General features: G+C 48.5%; 1 protein-coding gene across 4 annotated transcripts in view; it reads left to right on the forward strand.

Annotated features, from left to right (window-relative positions):
* Window positions 1-21,849, forward strand: part of LOC119953637 (hematopoietic SH2 domain-containing protein homolog) — an 80,247-nt gene that overhangs the window by 30,636 nt on the left and 27,762 nt on the right. For 2 of the 4 annotated variants that reach the window (XM_038778100.1, XM_038778101.1), the window contains exons 2-3: window positions 6,287-6,436; window positions 11,235-11,324. In XM_038778100.1, coding sequence (XP_038634028.1) covers window positions 6,312-6,436; window positions 11,235-11,324 — 215 coding nt within the window. In that variant the 5' untranslated portion in view covers window positions 6,287-6,311. The remainder of the gene's footprint in view (window positions 1-6,286; window positions 6,437-11,234; window positions 11,325-21,849) is intronic. The other 2 variants (XM_038778102.1, XM_038778103.1) reach the window with 1 other exon arrangement.

Genomic DNA, 21,849 nt, shown 5'->3' on the forward strand with positions numbered 1-21,849 from the left:
GTGCCACCATAGTCGGGGGGGGGGGGGGGAGCCATTCCGCTGGCCAGGGGGGGCTTCGGCGGGGGCTTCAGGGATTGGTGAAGGGCGGTCCGGGGATGGAGAGAGGGCTACAGGGGGGCACTATCTGGCTGGTGGGGCCCGCACGTGGCCGGCACCATGTTGTATGGTGCGACCACTGCAGGTCGTCGTGGTGCACATGCGCGGCCACGGACCCGGCAATTCTACGGGTATTTATGTCGGGAACGCCGGGAGGTTTACGTGGCGCGGTTGCTAGCCCCCCCACCGGGTGGAGCTTTGGTGCGGGGTGCCACCGACGTTTTCATCTTAAGACTAGACACTTCCTCCGGACATTGCCTCAAAATTGGATAATCCAGCCCTTAATGTTTCAGGTTGAGATTTTCATAATATACATCCATGTATATAATGGAGTGCAGACAGGCAGTGATTGACACACAGGATGACCAGTAAGCACACAGAACACAGCAGCCAATGATCAGACAGGACACGACCACTATAAAGCCAGAGGGCACCAGTTTTCCCGCTCTCTCAGGATCCAGCCTCTGAAACAGTCAGAGCTCGTGAGCAGCAGCTAGAACAAACAGCATGTGGTAGTCAGATTAGCCTCAGGTTTCCAGTCAAGTCAGCATAGTGTCAACCCACAGTTAAGCATGTATTATAGTTAGTTGTTCAATAAAATCGTGTTGCTTCTCATCAAGTGTTGGGAGCCTGTCTCTCTCTACACTGCATCAAACGCAGTCCACATAGACCCAGCCTTCCCAACACATCATGGTACCAGTGAGCAATGCTGAAGTTTGACGGACCTACCTTGAGATAATCTGCCTTGACCAGCGATCAGCCATCCGGTAACATGGACAGCGTCCGCCCTCCTCCGCTTTCTAGGGATGGTCAACTTCCTTGGGAAGTTCATCCCCAACTTGGCGTCACACACCACAGCCCTCCGCCATCTCGTTAGAAAAACGACAGACTTCCAGTGGCTACCTGTTCATGAGCAAGAGTGGCGTGAGCTAAGGGCAAAACTCACCAAGGCCCCGGTGCTGGTGTTTTTCGACCCAGAGGAAACAAAAATATCCACCGACGCGAGCCAGGATGACATTGGGGCAGTGCTCCTCCAACGGGATGACTCCTCCTCCTGGGCCCCAGTCGCATATGCCTCTAGAGCCATGACGGCCACTCAGCAACGATACGCTCAGATTGAGAAAGAATGCCTGGGCCTCCTCACAGGGATCAACAAGTTCCATGATTATGTGTATGGCCTCCCCAAATCCATGGTCGAGACGGACCACAGGCCATTGGTTCACATCATCCAAAAAGACCTCAATGACATGATGCCACGGTTACAACGCATCCTCCTCAAACTACGCAGCTACAATTTTGACCTGGTTTACACCCCGGGCAAAGAGCTCATTGTTGCAGATGCACTATCCAGATCTATCACCACACCGTGTGAGCAGACAGACTTTGTCTGTCAAATAGACGCGCAGGTTCAATTCTGTGCCTCCAACTTTCCGGCCTCTGATGAGAGGGTCATTCAAATTCGTGAGGAAACAGACAGGGATATACTGCTCCTGTGGGTGATGCAGCACCTCACGAATGGTTGGCAAAAGGGGCAGTGTCTCCAGTTTTACAATGTCAAGGATGATCTAACGGTGGTAGACGGCATCCTTATGAAGCTGGACAGAATTGTGATCCCACAGAGCATACGAGATTTGGTTCTCAGCCAAATCCACGAGGGTCACCTGGGGGTCGAAAAATGTCGCCGTCGAGCCCGAGAGGCAGTATACTGGCCAGGCATCAGCCAAGATGTCGCCAACACGGTCCTCAATTGCCCAACGTATCAAAAATTCCAGCCGGCCCAGCCTAAAGAGACTCTACAGCAGCATGAAATGGTGGCCTCCCCATGGTCCAAAGTTGGTGTTGACCTGTTCCATGCCAAGGGGCGTGACTATGTCCTCTGAGTGGACTACTTTTCCAATTACCCCGAAGTGGTCAGACTGTCTGACCTCACGTCGGCGGCGGTAATCAAGGCATGCAAGGAAACGTTTGCCTGACATGGGATCCCACTCACAGTGATGAGTGACAACGGCTCCTGTTTTTTCAGCCAGGAGTGGTCAGATTTTGCTCGGCTGTACAACTTTCGGCACGTCACATCCAGCCCCCACTGCCCCCAGTCGAATGGGAAGGCCGAAAAAGGGGTCCACATCATTAAAAGACTATTGTGCAAAGCTGCTGACTCAGGTTCCGATTTCAACCTGGCGCTGTTGGCTTATAGAGTGACCCCTCTGTCCACTGGTCTGTCCCCAGCGCAGCTCCTCATGAACCGCCCACTGCGAACGACGGTTCCGGCCATCCACATTCCGGACCTCGACAACTTCCCGGTCCTACAGAGGGTGCAACAGTCTCGGGGCCCAATGCAAGTCGGCGTACGACGCCCACGTCACAGATCTCCCTGCTCTGGTCCCTGCTGACCGAGTTCGTGTTCAGCTGCCTGACGGTGGCTGGTCTGCCACAGCTGTGGTGGTCAAGCAAGTGGCCCCGAAATCGTTCCTCATACGCATGCCTGATGGCTCCTTTCTCCAGCGCAACAGGCGGGCACTGCGCAGACTTCCACGCCCGCCTCCATTGCCTCAAAATTGGATAATCCAGCCCTTAATGTTTCAGGTTGAGATTTTCATAATATACATCCAGGTATATGATGGAGTGCAGACAGGCAGTGATTGACACACAGGATGACCAGTAAGCACACAGAACACAGCAGCCAATCATCAGACAGGACACGACCACTATAAAGCCAGAGGGCACCAGTTTTCCCGCTCTCTCGGGATCCAGCCTCTGAGACAGTCAGAGCTCGTGAGCAGCAGCCAGTGCAAACACCATGTGGTAGTCAGTTAGTCTGGTCAGGCTAGCCTCAGGTCTCCAGTCACGTCAGCATAGTGTCAACCCACAGTTGAACATGTAAAATAGTTAGTTGTTCAATAAAATCGTGTTGCATCTCATCAAGTGTTGGAAGCCTGTCTCTCTCTACACTGCATCAAACGCAGTCTACATAGACCCAGCCTGCCCAACGTATCAGAGATTACCTTTCATCAGGTACCTGAAGAGAGAAAATTTGCAAGTTTCGAACTTGTGCTGTTTCTTGTGATCTCATGCAGCCTGTGTGTTTGGCCTGTGCAATGAATGTAAAACAGATGAAAATTCAACTTGCAAGGCAAATGAAACCTGCTCCAAGTGAAGTACTGGAGGGAGGCACTGAACACTCAGCAGTGCTCCAATGCGCATCAAAAGGTTTGGAGTTATTCCTTCTGGATGGTTCTTATAGGCCTTAATAGATTTAATGTCAATCTGGGTGGCCTGGGGCAGAATTTTCTCTACCTCCCAACCAGCAGGATGGTGAGAACAGATGGGCTTCCCCCGAGATCTCTTTACAATTTCACACTGGCAAGGGTGTAGCCTTGGACAAATTGCCCCTTTTAGTGGCCAATTCACTGCCACTTAAAGGCTGTTTCCCACCCAGCCTCAAATTTCAGCCTGGTGGGAGGGATTTCTGGCTAAATCCGGTTCAGGCCCTGGGTGAGAAGGGAGAGGTCCTTACACCAGCAGTCCCCTTTAACTTCAACTAAACCCCACTCTTTTCACCGGCGGCCATTGAAGCTAGAACAGGAGGCCAATATGAAGTTCAATTCCTATGTGACATCTTCCCGGAGGAAGAACCGCAAAAGGCACTTCAATGCTCCATCTCACATCCGCAGGAAAATTATGTTCTCTCCGCTCTCTAAGGAGCTGAGGCAGAAATACAATGTTCGCTCAATGCCCATACGCAAGGACGATGAGGTTCATGTCGTCAGAGGGCATTACATGGGCCAGCAAATTAGTAAAGTTGTCCAAGTGTACAGAAAGATGTAGGTAATCTACATTGAGTGTGTACAACGTGAAAAAGCCAATGGTACCACAGTTCATGTTGGCATTTACCCCAGCAAGGTGGTTTTTACCAGGCTAAAGCTAGACAAGGATCGTAAGATGATCCTGGAATACAAGTCCAAATCTCGGCAAGTTGGCAAAGATAAGGGCAAATACAAGGAAGAGTCTGTAGAAAAAATGCAGGAGTTGGAATGTTGGAACTTTGCTACTTTCAATAAAGATTAAAAAATTGCAAAAAAAAAAACTTCAACTAAACCCTTCAGATATATATATATAAGTGGCTGGGGGAGCAGGGAGGCGAGCAGGTGGTGAAGATCAAGGAGAAATGGGAAGCGGAGTTGGGAATGGAGATCAATTGGGGAGTATGGAGTGATGCACTGCGAAGGGTAAACGGGATCTCCTCTTGTGCAAGGATGAGCCTGATACAGTTTAAGGTGGTGGACAAGGTGCATATGACTCGGGCGAGAATGAGTGGGTTCTTTCAGGGGGTAGCAGATGAGTGTGAGGGGTGTGGGCGGGGGCCAGCGAATCAGGCACACGTTTTGGGGTTGTGAAAAATTGGGAAGATTCTGGGCGGGAGTGTTTGTGGTCTTAGCCAGGGTAGTGGAGGAGGAGGTGGACCCGGACCCTTTGGTGGCGATATTTGGGGTTTCCGAGAAGCCGGACTCATGGAGAGGAGGAAGGCCGATGTCTTGGCCTTCGCCCCTCTGATTGCACGGTGACGAATTTTGCTGGAGTAGTGGTTGGCATCGCCACCAGGGGTAGCAGTATGGTTGGGTGACCTGTACGACTTCCTGTGTTAGAGAAGATAAAGTATGAGTTAAGGGGCTCAGCAGGGGAGTTTGAGAAAAGGTGGGGGATGTTTGTGACTGTGTTGTTGTTCGTGGGGGGGGGGGGGGGGGGGGGGGGGGGGGGCTGATGGGGAGGGAGAGGTGAAAAAGGAGGAAAATCTGTGCAAACTGTATAGTTGATTGTTGGGAAGAATGTTTCCCAGGGTGTTTATTTGCTGTAACCTACTTTGATACAAGTTTGAATAAAATGCGTTTAACTAAACCCTTCAGATCCTGTAACTGCAGGACCTCCCCCCACTGCCAGCCTCTCCATCAACACCCCAATCCCCCTCTGTCCACCATCCCACCCCCAAGGCCTCCCCACCTTGAGTCCCCCAAAACATACCTGTTCCTGGAATCCCAGGACTTCAGCTCTGGGGGCTGCTTGCAGTCTCAGTCCACTGCACCGTCTGGCGCTGCATTGACTAGCGAGCTGCCAGTCAATCGGATTGACCAACCTCTCACCACGGCAGGACTTCCCACCTCCAGCTAATTAATGCTTATTGAAGTGGGAAATCGCTGCGGGGCAGGCAGTGCTGTCATGGATCTCTTTACCATTGACTCTTTGTGTGGTGGGAAAGGAAACCCTACCATTCTAAAATTCCTGGCCCAAGAAGATGAATTACAAACTGTTACTCTGCAGGTGGAGCTAGTGATAAGAAGGCAAATTGATTGTTGGCCTTTATTGAAAGGGGAATGGAATATAAAATTAGGGAAGTTAACAGATCGTTGGTAAGACCACATCTGGAGTATGTGTAGAGTATTGGCCTCTTTATTTAGAAAGGATATAAATGTATTGGAAATAGTTCAGAGAAGGTACACGCAACTGGTTTCTGAGATGGGTGCGATTATCTTATGAGGAAAGTTGGGACAGGTTGGGCCTGTACCCATTTGAGTTTAGAAGAATGAGAGGTGATATTATTGAAACATATAAGATTCTGAGAGGTCTTGACAGGGGGTTGCTGAGAGGATGTATCTCCCTGTGAGAGAATCTAGACCCGGGGACCCAGCTTAAGAGTAAGGGGTCTTCCATTTAAGATGGAGGTAAGAAGAATTGTTTTCTTCAAGTGAGTCTTTCGAATTCTATTCCAGAAAGCAGTGGGGCAGGGATTTTGGATATTGTGAAAGCTGAGCTAGATTTCTGATTGACAAGAGAGTCAAAGGATATTGGGGGGCGGGGGGTAAACATGAAAGTGGGGTGGAGTCAGCAATCAGATTTGCCATTATCTTATCGAATGGCAGAACAGTCTCCAGGTGCCGAATGGCCCACTCCCAATTCATATGTTTATATGTTTGTGGTGCTGGTCCTTCTCAACAAAGAATGCTAGATTCTATGTGCAGACAGACCGTTACAAACTGGATTCTCCCTCCTGCCTTCCAACTGTTCTTAAGACAAAGGGAGGGTGTGAAATGCCGTATTCTGCCGTGATCGTCATACGGACATGAAAGGCGGTGGGGGAGGGTCACCTGTTCTAGTGATGGTCTGTCATACATTTGCCTCTATCATTGTAATCTGACAGGAACTATTAACCCAAAGGTTCTTCAATGGATGTCTCGAATGTAGCTTTGACTCGGAAAGCTGCAATCACCTGGTTTCACACAACCCAATCCTCGAAGATAGTGAGAGACGGCGTTGTCCCAGATTGGTTCCATGGCATCATCTCCCGGAGGTGAGTCTCTGCTCAACCATTGACAAGAGATCCAAGGGGTAGCAATTAAAAATTGGGGCCTGCGATCAGCAAGTGATCATTGCTCTTGGATAACAGATGGTACTTACCTTAGGTATGAAATCCACAGCGGGAGTGATGTACTGGGAGAGTACCCGGTGTGACTGGACAGACTTCACACAGGACAATACAACATAAAGCAATGGGTGGGGGAGGGCTGCTGCGCTGAGTGGTGCAGCCAAGGAATGGGAGCTTTTTGGGAAGAATGTGAGATATGAGCCTGGATTTGAATGGGACATCAGACAGTGTTTTGCATGTTAGTCATGTGGCCTATCTTGTGTAACTCTGGTCTGACTCAGGAAGTTTATTTCAGATTGCTTTTTTTATGCGGTCAATACTATATATACGACGAGCTACTAGGTGGGTACCTCTCTCTTCAGTACAGACTATTCCATCTGCCTCGCAAAGCCTCTTGAACGTGACTGCTGATGTCGCTGTTACATCATGATACACATCGCTAACTCATTGCCATTATGCTGCACCTTCCCTCCAAGTATAATATCAACTTCTAAACTATTTACATTACATTTACCCTGTCATCACCTCTTCCCAAAGTTCCAAAGTTAAGGCCGGAATTCTTTGGCTGTTCACTGCTGCATGAAAAATTCCTGACCTGCCCACCTAATCCCATTTGCCAGCACTTGCCCCATAGCCTTGAATGTTATGGCGTGCCAAGTACTCATCCAGGTACTTTTTCAAGGATGTGAGGCATCCCGCCTCTACCACCCTCCCAGGCAGTGCATTCCAGACCATCACCACCCTCTGGGTAAAAAAGTTTCCTCAAATCCCCCTAAAACTCCTGTCCCCGATCTTGAACTTGTGTCCCCTTGTAACTGCCCCTTTAACTAAGGGGAACAGCTGTTCCCTATCCACCCTATCCTTGCCCCTCATAGGGTACGATTATCTGGCCGCATTGTGCTCGAGCAAGAGCACAATGCGGCTGTAGAATCTCAGGTGAACCCTCTCGCGGGTTTCCTGGCAGCCTCTTCACCTCGTGGGATTTATCCAGGTCCCACGAGGTGTTGGGTTCAGAACTTCACCCAAAAGGGGTTGGACCAAACAGCGCTCCTGGAAGTAGCTCTTACACCTACTTAAGACCTACCTAACCAGGATACACTGACCTCCCTTGAGTCACCGGCCTCCCCAGGGTGGCTTCAGCTGGCCGCGATCAGTGCCGGTCCTCAAGAACGTGGATCAGGTGGAATGGCACGCAGGGGTGTCCCAGGCCATCGTAGACCCCTGGGTGTTCAGGTCAGTGTGGGGTGCCCCCCTCGTCCTCCCCCTGGAACATGTACACTTTGGCACTGCACAGCTGGCACCTTTGTGCTGCCACACTGGCACTGCAAAGGTGCTCGGGTGGCACTGCCAAGCTGGCAGGAGCACTGCCTGAGAGTCAGGGTGGCAGTGCACGGGTGCCCAGTGCCAGGGTGGCACTGCTAAGTGAAAGGGCCTGAGGGAGGCATGCCCATGAAAGAGGGGAGAAGGGTTGAAGGTTGGGGGTGTGCAGGGCAGGTACGTAGAGGCCTCCGGGAGTGTTTGTGGAAGGAAAGGATGCTGTAAGTGGGCTTGGGAGGGCCTGAAGAAGGGGGAGTCCCAAGGACGCCATAGCAGAGTATCCTCACCTGGGGGATGTGGGGTAGTGCCCATGTGTGTGTGTGTGTGTGTGTGTGTGGGGGGGGGAGGGGGGGGGGACGGGACCCACAAGCTCACTTAGAGATCGGGGAACCCTTTCAAAATGGCGGCTTGATCACTGACATCATCTTCCCAGTGCTATAAAAAATTCTGGGTCGGATTCTCTGGCCGTGTCCGCCCGGCGACTGTAGAATCCCACCCAAGGTCAATGGACTTCTCCATCCTCTGCCTCTCGCCTGTGACGGGCGGGGGGGATGAATCCTACCCTCTAAGTGTGGGCTAAACCGGTGAGAAACACCCCAGGGCCCAAAAATCTGACTTATTTTCATCCCTTCGTGAAGTTTTAAAGTTTAAACCTCTTCAAGTCTCCTGTCTTTCCACATCGGAAACACTCTCCTGTTCTTTTGGCGTGCTTTTGAGTGGGCGGGGATACCACCTTTGTGGCCTAAGTGACTAGCAGACATGTCTGAAGCTTCGGTGAGTCAGCAGATTTGAGACTAATTTTGGTTCCTAGGTACAGCCTAACATCCTGAAGCACTCAATTGAGTGTGAGGTCGACCTTTGTCTGAAAAAAAAATGACACTTTTAATTGTAGACTCCAACGATAGCACAATAAGTTTGTCTTTCAATACCTCATACTCATAGCAACTAGTCTCAAATTGTTAGATTGGCATCTCCCCCGGTGCCATCAAGATTTCTATGTTGGCCATGCTGCCTATTTAATCTGGAGTAACTCTAATCTGACTGCTTTACCTACACCATAGACACGATGAACTATCTCTATTGAGTACAGACTATTCCATCTGCCTTACAGAACCTCTTGCAGGCAGCAGAGTGGCATTGCTTCCTCACAGTGCCAAGGACCCGGCTTCAATTCCGGCCTTGGATCACTGTCTGTGTGGAGTTTGTACTTTCTCCCCGTGTCTGTATGGATTTCCTCCGGGTGCTCCGGTTTCCTCCCACAGTCCAAAGCTGTGCAGCTTAGGTCAGTGGGCCATGATAAATTGCCCCTTAGGGTCCAGAAATGTGCAAGTTATGTGGGGATATGGGGTTACGGAATACTACGAACCTCTCCGGGGCCAAACCCTATATTGTATATGGTTCCCCATCTACTCTCTGGAGCACAAACTTAACTGGGTGCGGAGACAGCGACCCATCGACATCTCGGCTGGCGTAATGCCTGTCGTGGCATGCAGGGTTGTCTGGTAACAGAATAGGAACCTGGCTAAGGGGGTCTCCCAACACCTGCACTGCACGTTCGGCCAGCCCATTTGAAGCCGGGTGGTATGGGGCACATGGCGTATCACGTTGTCGGATACGAATGCCTCCAGTTCCACACTCGTGAAAGCCGTACCATTGTCCAACACCAGCTCGGGTATGCTGTGCTTGCTAAAATTGTGTTGCAGTTTCTCTATGGGGCCCGGGCCATCATGGCCTGTATGTTCACCATGCATTCACCATGTGTTCACCATGCATTAACCATGTGTTCACCATGCGTTAACCATGTGTTCACCATGCGTTAACCATGTGTTCACCATGCATTAACCATGTGTTCACCATGCATTAACCATGTGTTCACCATGCGTTAACCATGTGCTCACCATGCATTAACCATGTGTTCACCATGCATTAACCATGTGTTCACCATGCGTTAACCATGTGTTCACCATGCATTAACCATGTGTTCACCATGCGTTAACCATGTGTTCACCATGCATTAACCATGTGTTCACCATGCATTCACCATGTATTCGGCGTGCATTCCCATACCGAACAGGCGCCGGAATGTGGCGACTAGGGGCTTTTCACAGTAACCTCATTGAAGCCTACTTGTCACAGTAAGCAATTATTATTATTATACATTAACTATTTGTTCACCATGCATTAACCACGTGTTCACCATATATTACCCATGTATTCACCATGAATTAACCATGTGTTCACCATGCATTAACCATGATCTCACCATGTATTCACCATGTGTTCACCATACATTAACCATGTATTCACCATGAATTAACCATGTGTTCACCATGCATTAACCATGATCTCACCATGTTTTCACCATGTGTTCACCATGCATTAACCATGTGTTCACCATGAATTAACCATGTATTCACCATGTATTAACCATGTGTTCACCAAGAATTAACCATGTGTTCACTATGCATTAACCATGTGTTCACCATGCATTAACCATGTGCTCACCATGCATTAACCATGTGATCACCATGCATTAACCATGTGATCACCATGCATTAACCATGTTTTCACCATGTGTTCACCATGCATTAACCATGTGTTCACCATGTATTCACCATGAATTAACCATGTATTTGCCATGCATTAACCATGTGTTCACCATGCATTCACCATGTGTTCACCATGAATTAACCATGTATTCACCATGTATTAACCATGTGTTCACCAAGAATTAACCATGTGTTCACTATGCATTAACCATGTGTTCACCATGCATTAACCATGTGTTCACCATGTATTCACCATGAATTAACCATGTATTTGCCATGCATTAACCATGTGTTCACCATGCATTCACCATGTGTTCACCATGAATTAACCATGTATTCACCATGTATTAACCATGTGTTCACCAAGAATTAACCATGTGTTCACTATGCATTAACCATGTGTTCACCATGCATTAACCATGTGATCACCATGCATTAACCATGCATTAACCATGCATTCACCATGTATTCACCATGCACTCCCGTACTGAACAAGCGCCGGAATGTGGAGACTAGGGGCTTTTCGCAGTAGCCTCATTGAAGCCTACTTGAGACAAGAAGCTATTATTATTATGCATTACCTATTTATTCACCGTGCATTAATCATTTGTTCACCATATATTAACCATGTGTTCACCATGCATTAAACATGGGTTCACCATGTTTTCACCATGCATTAACCATGGGTTCGCCATGCATTAACCATGTGTTCACCATGCATTAACCATGTGTTCACCATGCATTAACCATGTGTTCACCATGAATTAACCATGTGCTCACCATGCATTAACCATGTGTTCACCATGCATTAACCATGTATTCGCCATGCATTAACCATGTGTACCTTTCCATGACAGAGAAGCTGAGCAGCTCCTAATGGATAAGCCTCTTGGATGTTTCCTCATTCGTTTTGCTGAGAGTCGGGTTGGATTTAGCCTCTCCTACAGGTAACCAAGGCGCAGGGAACTGAATGATGCATCTTACTGATGGTTGGCACAAACCTAACAGCCCGTGGGTGGTGGGTGCGGTGGTAGGTGGGATGTGGTCAGCGAAATAGCCAGGAGCATTGTCGGAATGGCTCATTGATTTGGTCTTGCTACCAGGGCATATTACAAGTGGCAGCATTGGATGTGAAGCACGTGCCTACTTCCAGGAGGAAGCAACATTAAAGGGCCAATCAAGGGAGGATATAGTGGTGACTTTGAAGGGCTGTAGCGCAGATTGATCAGACCATTACTGGGGCTAAAGCGGTTAAATGATGAGGACAAGCTGCACTGACCAGACTAATATTTCATTGAAAATGGAAGGTGAAAGGGTGACCTAATTGAGGTGTTTCTGACGATTAAAGGAGTTGATATGTTTATTACAATCCCGGACCAGACCCCAACAGTGGCTAGTTTACCGGATATAAATCCCAACATTTATTTCAATTTGTCAGACTGTTAGGGAAGGATACCAGGGAAATACAGGCTGGTGAGCCTTACATCAGTGGTAGGGAAATTACTGGAGAGAATTCTTCGAGACAGTATCCACTCCCATTTGGAAGCAAGTGGTCGTATTAGCGAGAGGCAGCATGGTTTTGTGAAGATGAGGTCGTGTCTCACTAATTTGATAGAGTTTTTTGAAGAGGTCACAAAGATGATTGATGCAGGTAGAGCAGTGGATGTTGTATATATGGACTTCAGTAAGGCCTTTGGCAAGGTCCCTCATGGTAGACTGGTACAAAATGTGAAGTCACACGGGATTGGGGTGAGCTGGCAAGATGGATTTGACTTCGCAGGAGGGTGCCAGTGTTCAGGTAGGTGGTTTGAAGTGTGTCTACTTCAATGCCAGGAGTATACGAAATAAGGTAGGGGAACTGGCAGCATGGGTTAGTACCTGGGACTTCGATGTTGTGGCCATTTCAGAGACATGGATAGAGCAGGGACAGGAATGGTTGTTGCAGGTTCCGGGGTTTAGGTGTTTTAGTAAACTCAGAGAAGGGGGCAAAAGAGGGGGAGGTGTGGCGCTGCTAGTCAAGGACAGTATTACGGTGGCGGAAAGGATGCTAGATGGGGACTCTTCTTCTGAGGTAGTATGGGCTGAGGTCACCCTGTTGGGAGTTTTCTATAGGCCACCTAATAGTTCTAGGGATGTAGAGGAAAGGATGGCGAAAATGATTCTGGAAAAGAGCGAAAGTAACAGGGTAGTTGTTATGGGAGACTTTAACTTTCCAAATATTGACTGGAAAAGATATAGATTCGAGTACATTAGATGGGTCATTCTTTGTACAATGTGTGCAGGAGGGTTTCCTGACACAATATGTTGACAGGCCAACAAGAGGCGAGGCCACATTGGATTTGGTTTTGGGTAATGAACCAGGCCAGGTGTTAGATCTGGAGGTAGGTGAGCACTTTGGAAACAGTGACCACAAGTTGGTGACCTTTACGTTAGTGATGGAAAGGGATAAGTATACCCCGCAGAGCAAGAGTTATAGCTGGGGGAAGGGCAATTATGATGCCATTAGACATGACTTAGGATGTGTTGGTTGGAGAAGTAGGCTGCAAGGGTTGGGCACACTGGATATGTGGAGCTTGTTCAAGGAACAGCTATTGCATGTTCTTGATAAGTACGTACCAGTCAGGCAGGGAGGAAGGGGTCGAGCGAGGGAACCGTGGTTTACCAAAGAAGTGGAATCTCTTGTTAAGAGGAAGAAGGAGGCCTATGTGAAGATGAGGCGTGAAGTTTCAGTTGGGGCGCTTGATATTTACAAGGAAGCGAGGAAGGATCTAAAGAGAGAGCTGAGACGAGCAAGGAGGGGACATGAGAAGTCTTTGGCAGGTAGGATCAAGGAAAACCCAAAAGCTTTCTATAGGTATGTCAGGAATAAAAGAATGACTAGGGTAAGAGTAGGGCCAGTCAAGGACAGTGGTGGGAAGTTGTGTGTGGAGGCTGAGGAGATAAGCAAGATACTAAATGAATACTTTTCGTCAGTATTCACTCAAGAAAAAGATAATATTGTGGAGGAGAATGCTGAGACCCAGGCTATTAGAATAGATGGCATTGAGGTGCGTAGGGAAGAAGTGTTGGCAATTCTGGACAAGGTGAAAATAGATAAGTCCCCGGGGCCGGATGGGATTTATCCTAGGATTCTCTGGGAAGCCAGGGAAGAGATTGCTGAGCCTTTGGCTTTGATTTTTAGGTCATCATTGGCTACAGGAATAGTGCCAGAGGACTGGAGGATAGCAAATGTGGTCCCTTTGTTCAAGAAGGGGAGTAGAGATAACCCCGGTAACTATAGGCCGGTGAGCCTAACGTCTGTGGTGGGTAAAGTCTTGGAGAGGATTATAAAAGATACGATTTATAATCATCTAGATAGGAATAATATGATTAGGGACAGTCAGCATGGTTTTGTGAAGGGTAGGTCATGCCTCACAGACCTTATCGAGTTCTTTGAGAAGGTGACTGAACAGGTAGACGAGGGTAGAGCAGTTGATGTGGTGTATATGGATTTCAGTAAAGCGTTTGATAAGGTTCCCCACGGTCGTCTATTGCAGAAAATACGGAGGCTGGGGATTGAGGGTGATTTAGAGATGTGGATCAGAAATTGGCTAGTTGAAAGAAGACAGAGAGTGGTAGTTGATGGGAAATGTTCAGAATGGAGTTCAGTTACGAGTGGCGTACCACAAGGATCTGTTCTGGGGCCGTTGCTGTTTGTCATTTTTATAAATGACCTAGAGGAGGGCGCAGAAGGATGGGTGAGTAAATTTGCAGACGACACTAAAGTCGGTGGAGTTGTAGACAGTGCGGAAGGATGTTGCAGGTTACAGAGGGACATAGATAAGCTGCAGAGCTGGGCTGAGAGGTGGCAAATGGAGTTTAATGTGGAGAAGTGTGAGGTGATTCACTTTGGAAAGAATAACAGAAATGCGGAATATTTGACTAATGGTAAAATTCTTGGTAGTGTGGATGAGCAGAGGGATCTCGGTGTCCATGTACATAGATCCCTGAAAGTTGCCACCCAGGTTGATAGGGTTGTGAAGAAGGCCTATGGTGTGTTGGCCTTTATTGGTAGAGGGATTGAGTTCCGGAGCCATGAGGTCATGTTGCAGTTGTACAAAACTCTAGTACGGCCGCATTTGGAGTATTGCGTACAGTTCTGGTCGCCTCATTATAGGAAGGACGTGGAAGCTTTGGAACGGGTGCAGAGGAGATTTACCAGGATGTTGCCTGGTATGGAGGGAAAATCTTATGAGGAAAGGCTGATGGACTTGAGGTTGTTTTCGTTAGAGAGAAGAAGGTTAAGAGGTGACTTAATAGAGGCATACAAAATGATCAGAGGGTTAGATAGGGTGGACAGCGAGAGCCTTCTCCCGCGGATGGAGGTGGCTAGCACGAGGGGACATAACCTTAAATTGAGGGGTAATAGATATAGGACAGAGGTCAGAGGTGGGTTTTTTACGCAAAGAGTGGTGAGGCCGTGGAATGCCCTACCTGCAACAGTAGTGAACACGCCAACATTGAGGGCATTAAAAAATTTATTGGATAAGCATATGGATGATAAGGGCATAGTGTAGGTTAGATGGCCTTTAGATTTTTTCCATGTCGGTGCAACATCGAGGGCCGAAGGGCCTGTACTGCGCTGTATCGTTCTATGTTCTATGGATATAGAACTGGCTAGGTCATAGAAGGCAGAGAGTAGCAATGGAAGGGTGCTTTTCTTATTGGAGGGCTGTGACTAGTGGTGTTCCGCAGGGATCAGTGCTGAGACCTTTGCTGTTCATAGTATATATAAATGATTTGGAGGAAAATGTAACTGGTCGGATTAGTAAGTTTGCAGACGACAAAGGTTGGTGGAATTGCGGATAGCGATGAGGACTGTCAGAAGATACAGCAGGATTTAGATTGTTTGGAGACTTGGGCGGAGAGATGGCAGATGGAGTTTAATCCGGACAAATGTGAGGTAATGCATTTTGGAAGGTCTGCTGCAGGTAGGGAATATACAGTGAATGGTAGAACCCTCAAGAGTATTGACAGTCAGAGAGATCTAGGTGTACAGGTCCACAGGTCACTGAAAGGTGCAACACAGGTGGAGAAGGTAGTCAAGAAGGCATACGGCATGCTTGCCTACATTGGCCGGGGCATTGAGTATAAGAATTGGCAAGTCATGTTGCAGCTGTATTGAACATTAGTTAGGCCACACTTGGAGTATAGTGTTCAATTCTGGTCGCCACACTACCAGAAGGATGTGGAGGCTTTAGAGAGTGCGCAGAAGAGATTTACCAGGATGTTGCCTGGCATGGAGGGCATTAGCTATAAGGAGTGGTTGAATAAACTCAGTTTGTTCGCACTGGAATGACGGAGATTGAGGGGCGACCTGATAGAGGTCTACAAAATTATGAGGGGCATAGACAGAGTGGATAGTCAGAGGCTTTTTCCCAGGGTAGAGGGGTCAATTACTAGGGGGCATACGTCTAAGGTGCAAGGGGCAAGGTTTAGAGGAGTCGTACGAGGAAAGTTTTTTTTACACAGAGGGTAGTGGGTGCCTGGAACTCGCTGCCGGAGGAGGGGGTGAAAGCAGGGACGATAGTGACATTTAAGGGCATCTTGACAAATACATGAATAGGATGGGAATAGAGGGATACGGACCCAGGGAGTGTCAAAGATTTTAGTTTAGATGGGCAGCATGGTCGGCGCAGGCTTGGAGGGCCAAAGGGCCCGTTCCTGTGCTGTACTTTTCTTTGTTCTTTATTCTTTGTTCACTCCAGGAGTGATTGCATGAAAAAATAGGAATATGGTATTTGGGCGGCACGGTAGCACAAGTGATTAAGCACTGTGGCTTCACAGCGCCAGGGTCGCAGGTTCAATTCCCGGCTTGGGTCACTGTCTGTGCAGAGTCTGCACATTCTCCCCGTGTCTGCGTGGGTTTCCTTCGGGTGCTCCGGTTTCCTCCCACAGTCCAAAGACGTGCAGGTTATGTGGATTAGAACATAGAACATAGAACAGTACAGCACAGAACAGGCCCTTCGGCCCTCGATGTTGTGCCAAGCAATGATCACCCTACTCAAACCCACGTATCCACCCTATACCCGTAACCCAACAACCCCCCCTTAACCTTACTTTTTGGGACACTACGGGCAATTTAGCATGGCCAATCCACCTAACCCGCACATCTTTGGACTGTGGGAGGAAACCGGAGCACCCGGAGGAAACCCACGCACACACGGGGAGGATGTGCAGACTCCACACAGACAGTGACCCAGCCGGGAATCGAACATGGGACCCTGGAGCTGTGAAGCATTGATGCTAACCACCATGCTACCGTGCTCCCAATTGGTCATGATAAATTGCCCTTTGTGTCCAAAAAGGTTAGATGGGGTTATTGGGGTATGGGATAGGTAGGAAGTGAGGGCTTAAGTGGGTCAGTGCAGACTCGATGGGCTGAATGGCCTCCTTCTGCACTGTGAAATGAAAAAATGAAAATCGCTTATTGTCACGAGTAGGCTTCAATTAAGTTACTGCGAAAAGCCTCTAGTCGCCACATTCCGGCGCTTGTCTGGGGAGGCTGGTACTGGAATGTATGGTCTATGTTCTATGCTTTATGTAAAATAAACTTTATTTTGAACACAGAATTCAAATATCTTTACCATCACACAAAAAATAGCTTACAAATACCCCTTAAACAATTCTAATCAATACAGTGACACTATAACCCTTAATTGCTATCTTTACCTCAACTCAAACAACAGAATCATCTCAGATCCAAATCCAGCTCACCCGAGGAAGGAGCTGCGCTCCGAAAGCTCGTGTTTGAATCAAACCTGTTGGACTTTAACCTGGTGTTGTAAGACTTCTTACTGTGCTCACCCCAGTCCAACGCCGGCATCTCCACATCATTTTTAAATAGTTAGCAGACTCAGGAATGCCTGCTGTACAGAATGTCTTGAATACTCCACTTTGAGAAGGAAAGATCTTTTGAGAATGCTTTAAAAAAAGAGACCAGACCTCCTGTCAAACAATGCAGTATCTCTGGCTGTATTTCCTCAGAAAACATTCTCAGCTTGCCTCCCTACCACAAATAAAACTGAACCTCAACACCTGACTGCTTCAACCCCTGGCTGTCCAATTCACTACATCATCTCAATAAACTGAGCACAATGTCTCTAATGAACTCCTCCACAGGGAACCCTCTTAATATTAAAAACATCCATTAGCCCTAACTTTTATAATGCTTTAATTGCACCTCTGGTTCCCAAAAAAGCCTTGGTGTCTTTCAAACCAGGATTGTTAAAAACACTACTCTTTTGTTACCTTACTGTTGTGTGTTTGGTAGCACTACTGTATGTAACATGCATTACTCAATCCAGTTGAGGCAGAGGCTTTCTGCACCTTGATGAAGAAGGCTCGAATTCGTCCCGAGGTATTGAAAGGTTTATTGAGTAACAGAATTTAACAACTGCGTGAGTTCTTACTTTAAGATCAATACCAGTAAAAAGGTTACAACGTTTATATACAGTAGCTATGTCTGACCACACTAGTAGCCTTGAGCTAGATCTATGCTCCTGCTCTTGTCACAGTCTAATCACCAAGAGAGGCAGAGAGCTGCTTGTGTCTAGCTTTTATACCCACCAGTGCTGCCCCCTAGTGATCTTTCAATTTCCCATTGACCCCTTATGTACATACCCATGTAAAGATCACTACAACTACTGCACCAGTCATACACTCACTAATCCAGGCTTTCAACCCTTACTGCAAATGTAAACATGCTTAAACAGGCTGGCACCCAGGTGGCACTGCCATGGTGCCAGGCTGGCAGTGTCAGGGTGTCCAGGTGGCATCAGCAGTGCCAGGGTACTACCCTGCCCAGAGGGCATGCAGCTGGGGGCCTCCGATCCCTTCAGGAACCCCCACGAATGCCTTTCCATCTGGTCCCCGTTTGTGGGGAGCAGTACCAAACGGCGCTCGCCCGAGGTGTCCGAGGCGAAAGGATTGAATCCAAAGCCTGCGGTACCTCGGAATTCTGCACATTAGAATAAGGCTTGCTACCTCGCTCTAATATGCAGATTTGCCAAAAACTGACTCTGCCCATTGTGGGTGGGATTCCCCTTGCAACTTCTCGTGAGATTGTGTTGAATTTCGTGACACATTGCGAGCTGTGGAGATGCCAGAAGTGAAGTCTCCCGGCGTGGCGAGCTACGTTTCCGACACAGAAGATCGCGCCCACTCTGAGTTTTCAATCTGTCTAGCGTTCTTATCAAATAGTTCACGTCACCCAATTTCCTTTCAATTTGATACGGCCCACTAAACCTTGCTTTTAATGGTTCACTATCATTGGTAATAATACTAATGCTTTCTCTCCATTAACAAAACTACGATTTTGATTTCTTATCCGTCTCATTTTTCATCATATGTTGTGACAATTTTAAATATTTCCTAGCCAAGTCATAAGTCCTGATTAATCTTTCCCTAAAATGTGACACATAGTCCAACCACGTAGTCACCAAACGATGACTCACCAATTGCTGACTCACCAATTTCTCTTTGATCAATTTAAATGGTTCTCTTACGTCATGACTAAAAATCAATTCAATTGGACTGAATTTAGTTGATTCATTATGTGCATCTCTAATTGCAAATCGTACAAATAGAATTCCTTCAACTCAATCCTCCGGATAATCCTGACTATAGGCCCTCAACATCTTTAGAGTTTGTTGGTACCTTTCTAATGCCCCTTGTGATTCTGGATGATATGCCATTGAGTTAAATTGTTTTATTCCTAAACTATCCATAACTTCCCTGAATAACTTTGACATGGTGTGTTGCCTCCCGGATGCCAGGTTCAAGGATATCTCGGAGCGGCTGTAGAACATTCTCAAGGGGGAGGAGGAACAGCCAGAAATTGTTGTGCACATTGGCACAAATGACCTAAATAGAAATAGGGATGAGGTACTGAGGAGTGATTATAGAGAGCTAGGAAAATGGTTAAGAAGCAGGACCTCGAGGGTGTACTTCCAGTGCCACGTGCTACTGAGGGTAAGAACAGGAGAATATGGCAGATGAATGCGTGGCTAAAGAATTGGTATGAGGGCAGGGATTCAGATTCTTAGATCATTGGGATCTTTTCTGGGGGAGAGGTGGCCTGTTTAAGAGGGCCGGGTTGCATCTGAACTGGAAGGGGGACCAATATCCTGGGGGGCAGATTCGCGAGAGCTACAAGGGAGGGTTTAAACTAGATTGGCAGGGGGTGGGATCCCCAGCAGCAGAGAAGCAAATGAGGGGCTGAAGGGAGATGCAGTACTCAGCAACGGCAAGCTGAATGGACATGATAAGCAGGAGCACGTCAGGAAGCAGGGAAAACCTGTTGGATTAAATTGCATCTATTTTGTCTTCCCGTGGCGGCCATGGAGTGAGAGGTCGCTTATTTGGAAGCTCCTGCTCGTGGTGGACTTTTAGGATATTTTCTCCGATTTATGGGGATTTGACCGGTAAAATTGGGGACCGGTGAGGCAGAGAAGAGGAATCTCCCACCAGGTTATGGAGTCACAGACCAGAGGTGGTCTGCAAAGAAGAGATTGTTGGGCAAAGAAGAGAGTGGAGCCTGCAGCACAGGAAAACATGGCAGAGGTTGGGGAGCTGAGATTGCCGGCCCAGTGGTCAATGGAGCAGCTGGTGAAATTCCCCCAGGAGAGTTTCGCCAAGCAAAAGACAGGAGTACCTGGACCCGATTAAGACTGGGATTGATCGGGCGGAGCAAAGGTTGGAAGCCCAGGGACTTGGCGATCCAGAAGGTGGAAGAGAAGGTGGCTGAGCAAGAGGACCAGCTAACCGTGATGGCAATGGAGATGGATCTGATGAGGGACCATCAGAAAAGGCTGCAGGAGAAGGCGGAGGATTTGGAGAACAGGTTGCGCAGGCAGAATTTGAGGATCGTTGGCCTCCCAGAGGGCATTGAGGGATCGGACACAAGGGCATACGTGGCGCTTATGTTTGAGAAGCTGCTTGGCGAAGGTGCATTTGCTCAACCCCTGGAAGTGGACAGGGCCCATAGAGCGCTTGTGAGGAAGCCGCGGATGAATGAGCCGGTGAAGGCAATGGTGGTGCAAAAGCACCGGTTCCTGGATAAGGAACAGGTCTTGAGGTGGGCCAGGCAGACGAGGAGCTGCAAATGGGAAGACAGCGAGCTGCGCATTTACCAGGACTTGGGTGCGGAACTGTCCAAAAGAAGAGCGAGCTTCAATAAGGTTAAATCGATCCTCTTCAAGAAGGGGGTGAAGTTCGGCATGCGGTACCCAGCTCGTTTGTGGGTCACTTACGAGGGCCAAGAACATTATTTTGGATCGCTGGATGAGGCAATAAACTTTGTCAAGGAGAGGAGACTGGAAAGTGATTGATGACATTGAACTTGGGAGCGAGTAATTCTGTGCCTGTGCTGCTAAATTAATTTTCTTTTTGAGTGGTGTATGCCGTGCTTTTGTACCAATTCTTTGGGAAGTTGCTCAGTTTTGTGTGCGGGTTAACCTTGTTCTTGTCGGGGGCGGGGGTGAGTGGTATTTTCTTCTTTGTGTTTGTCGGGGATTGTGATGTTTTGCATATGTATGTTCGAGTGGGGGGAGGGAGATCAGTGGGGGGTAGGAAGCTTGGCGCCATGGGTGGGGGCTACCAGGCTAGCTGGGCGGGCTAGCACACGGAAGCGCAGTGGGGGGTGAGCAGGTGACTAGTTTGATATGGGGGGTTGGGATTGTTGTTTTGTGGGGTTGGGATTGTTGTTTTGTTAGTGCGGGGGAGGGGGTGGGGGAGGAAATTGTTCTGCTGACAGGCGAGGGACTGGCGTTGGGATACAAATTGGAGGACGAGTACGGTAGGTGCCCGAGGGCAGGCCTGAGGAGGCGCGGGACACAAGCTGGAGGCTGCCTAAGAAGGGTGATGGCTGATCGGCAGGGGGGCCAGGGTGCCCCCTAACCAGGCTGATCACATGGAACGTGAGAGGGCTGAATGGGCCGGTCAAGAGGGCTCGCGTGTTCGCACATTTGAGGAGGGTGAAAGCGGACGTGAGGGTGGTGGACCAGACTAGGCTGAGGAAGGGGTGGGTCGGGCAGGTATTTCACTCGGGGCTAGACGCTAAGACTCGGTGGGGGGGGGGGGGGGGGGTGTTGTGATCCTGATCAATAAGCGGGTGTCATTTGAGGGAGGGAATATAGTGGCGGACACGGGGTCGGTATATCATGGTGAGCAGGAAGCTGGAGGGGATGCCGGTGGTATTAGTGAATATTTACACACCAAATTGGGACGACGCGGAGTTTATGAGGTGGGTGTGAGGGAAGATCCCGGACCTGGACTTGCATAAGCTGATCATTAGGGGGTCTTCAATACGGTCATTGATCTGAGGTTGAACTGGTCGAGTTCAAGGACAGGGTGGGTGCCAGCCACGGTGAAAGAGCTAAAGGGGTTTATGGAACAGATTGGCGGGGGGGGGGGGGGGGGGGGGGGGGGGGG

Source organism: Scyliorhinus canicula, chromosome 18, assembly GCF_902713615.1.
Source record: "Scyliorhinus canicula chromosome 18, sScyCan1.1, whole genome shotgun sequence".
Classification (NCBI taxonomy): domain Eukaryota; kingdom Metazoa; phylum Chordata; class Chondrichthyes; order Carcharhiniformes; family Scyliorhinidae; genus Scyliorhinus; species Scyliorhinus canicula.